We start from the raw sequence: 2,406 nt of genomic DNA on the forward strand, positions 1-2,406 counted from the left end.
GAAACATTGTTTTCCAGAAAAATATATTAGACATTCCACAGTCCATTCATTAATAAAATATTACTCTAGTTATGTATTTCAGAAAATGTAATTTCAATACATATTGAAGAAAACACTTACATTTCAACATGAACAAGAAAATATTGAAAATTTCAATACTTTCATTCTATTGTTTCACCCTTACTTTCATTTTACAGTACCATAATGTTGTATGAAGTTCTATAAACAGAAGCTATTTAATTCACAAATTCCTTGAGTTAATGATACATCAAAACTTAGATCTTGGGAGTAAGTGTTTAAATACATAAAAAATACATCTTGCTCATTAATATACAGAATTTGTGCTGATCAGTTATACATGTCAAGGCAAATTTTGTGCTGGTAAGTTGATTTTAATTTCCTGAAAGTTATGTATGGGAAATTGCAACTCAATGGAAAATGTCATTAAATTGATTAAACATTTTTTATTTTGCAGTGGAGACAATGGCTGCTTCTAAAACCACGGCTGCCCCGAAAACTAAGACTGTGGCATCTTCCACGGCTACTGCTGCTGCCACAGCTATGGCTAGTGCTGCTCCCATGACTACACTTACCCCCACATATATTGCTGCTCTAGCTATGCCTAGTGCTGCTCCCACCACTACACTTACCCCAACTACTATTGCTGCTCCAGGTATGACTAGTGCTGCTGCCATGACTACACTTAGTCCAACAACTATTGCTGGTCCCATGACTACACTTCCCCCAACATCTATTGATGCTCCAGCTATGACTACTGCTGCTCCCATGACGACACTTCCCCCAACAACTATGGCTGGCCCCGCTATGGCTAGTGCTTCTCCCATGACTACCCTTACCCCAACAACTGTGGCTGCCCCAGCTATGACTAGTACTGCTCCCATGACTACACTTACCCCCACAACTATGGCTGCGCCCGCTATGACTAGTGCTGGTCCCACGACTACACTTACCCCCACAACTATGGCTGCGCCCGCTATGACTAGTGCTGCTCCCCTGACTACACCTACCCCAACAACTATGGCTGCCCCAGCTATGACTAGTGCTGCACCCATGACTACACTTTCCCCAACAACTGTGGCTGCTCCAGCTATTGCTAGTGCTGCTCCCATGACGACACTTCCCCCAACAACTATTGCTGCTCCAGCTAAGACTAGAGCTGCTTCCATGACTACACTTAGTCCAACAACTATTGCTGCTCCAGGTATGACTAGTGCTGCTGCCATGACTACACTTAACCCAACAACTATGGCTGCCCCAGCTATGGCTAGTTCTGCTCCCATTACTACACTTACCCCAACTACTATTGCTGCTCCAGCTATGACTATTGCTGGTCCCATGACTACTCTTACCCCAACAACTAGGGCTGCTCCAGCTATTACTAGTGCTGCTCCCACCACTACACTTACCCCAAAAACTATGGCTGCTCCAGCCATAACAAGGGCTGCTCCCCTGACTACACCTACCCCAACAACTATTGCTGGTCCCATGACTACACTTTCCCCAACAACTGTGGCTGCTCCAGCTATTGCTAGTGCTGCTCCCCTGACTACACCTACCCCAACAACTATGGCGGCTCCAGCTATGACTAGGGCTGCTCCCATGACTACACTTACCCCAACAACTATGGCTGCTCCATCTACGACCACTTGTGGTAGGAGCACTTATTTAACACTATACAACTTTTTTCAGCTTCATGGAGTGGGTAGCTATATATAGGCTGAAGCTTTAACTTGAGAACTTTAGCTAAAAGTTTTAGTTGGAGATTGTTTTTATTAAAACAAAGATATCCTTTTTAGGGTTTGGCCTAATTTAGTTTCTCACTTGAACTGAGAATTAGTTTTAGGCTTTCCATAAAGGGTTACAGATCGAGCATTAGTTTCAGCACATACTCCCATTTTGAGTTATAATGACCCTTTGAAACTTGGATTTTGTGAGTTGGTATTTAAATACAAAAATTGCATCATCATATTTATGGAGTGGGTAGCTATATATAGACTAAAGCTTTAAATTTTGAAATTGGATATTATAAGCAAACAGTAGATTAATTTATGTTCGTATCACGCCTACACTAGAGGACTTGTCACAGGTAGCGATAGAACGGGTAACCGGATATCCTATTCACGGTTCGGTTGGTGTTTCCTGATGGTGCTATCCAGTTAGCTTTTAAATTATCCGATAACCATCATCAATGTCCTGCACGGCAAGACCCCATCTCCTCTATTGAAATCGCCGAACCCACACCTCAGCTCGATGAGTATAAACCTACACATACACTCTTAAAATGTACTGTTTGCTTACTTTCTGTACATTGTAGCAGTATTATTTTGTAGAGCATATTATGCATTACGTAAACAATGTATCATTTCATAATCTGAGTTTGTCTCG

General features: G+C 42.1%; 1 protein-coding gene across 1 annotated transcript; it reads left to right on the plus strand.

Moving 5' to 3' along the window:
* The first annotated feature begins 483 nt into the window (after positions 1-483).
* On the plus strand, positions 484-1,737 carry LOC110463688 (mucin-2-like). The gene has a single exon (XM_021518487.1). The coding sequence runs from the start codon at positions 484-486 to the stop codon at positions 1,735-1,737; it is 1,254 nt and encodes a 417-aa protein (XP_021374162.1).
* Positions 1,738-2,406: the final 669 nt, after the last annotated feature.

Source organism: Mizuhopecten yessoensis, unplaced genomic scaffold, assembly GCF_002113885.1.
Source record: "Mizuhopecten yessoensis strain PY_sf001 unplaced genomic scaffold, ASM211388v2 scaffold10921, whole genome shotgun sequence".
NCBI classification, from domain to species: domain Eukaryota; kingdom Metazoa; phylum Mollusca; class Bivalvia; order Pectinida; family Pectinidae; genus Mizuhopecten; species Mizuhopecten yessoensis.

What these genes read in the sequence shown, in the direction of transcription:
- LOC110463688 (XM_021518487.1), top strand. Translation starts at nt 484, where the DNA reads ATGGCTGCTTCTAAAACCACGGCTGCCCCGAAAACTAAGACTGTGGCA.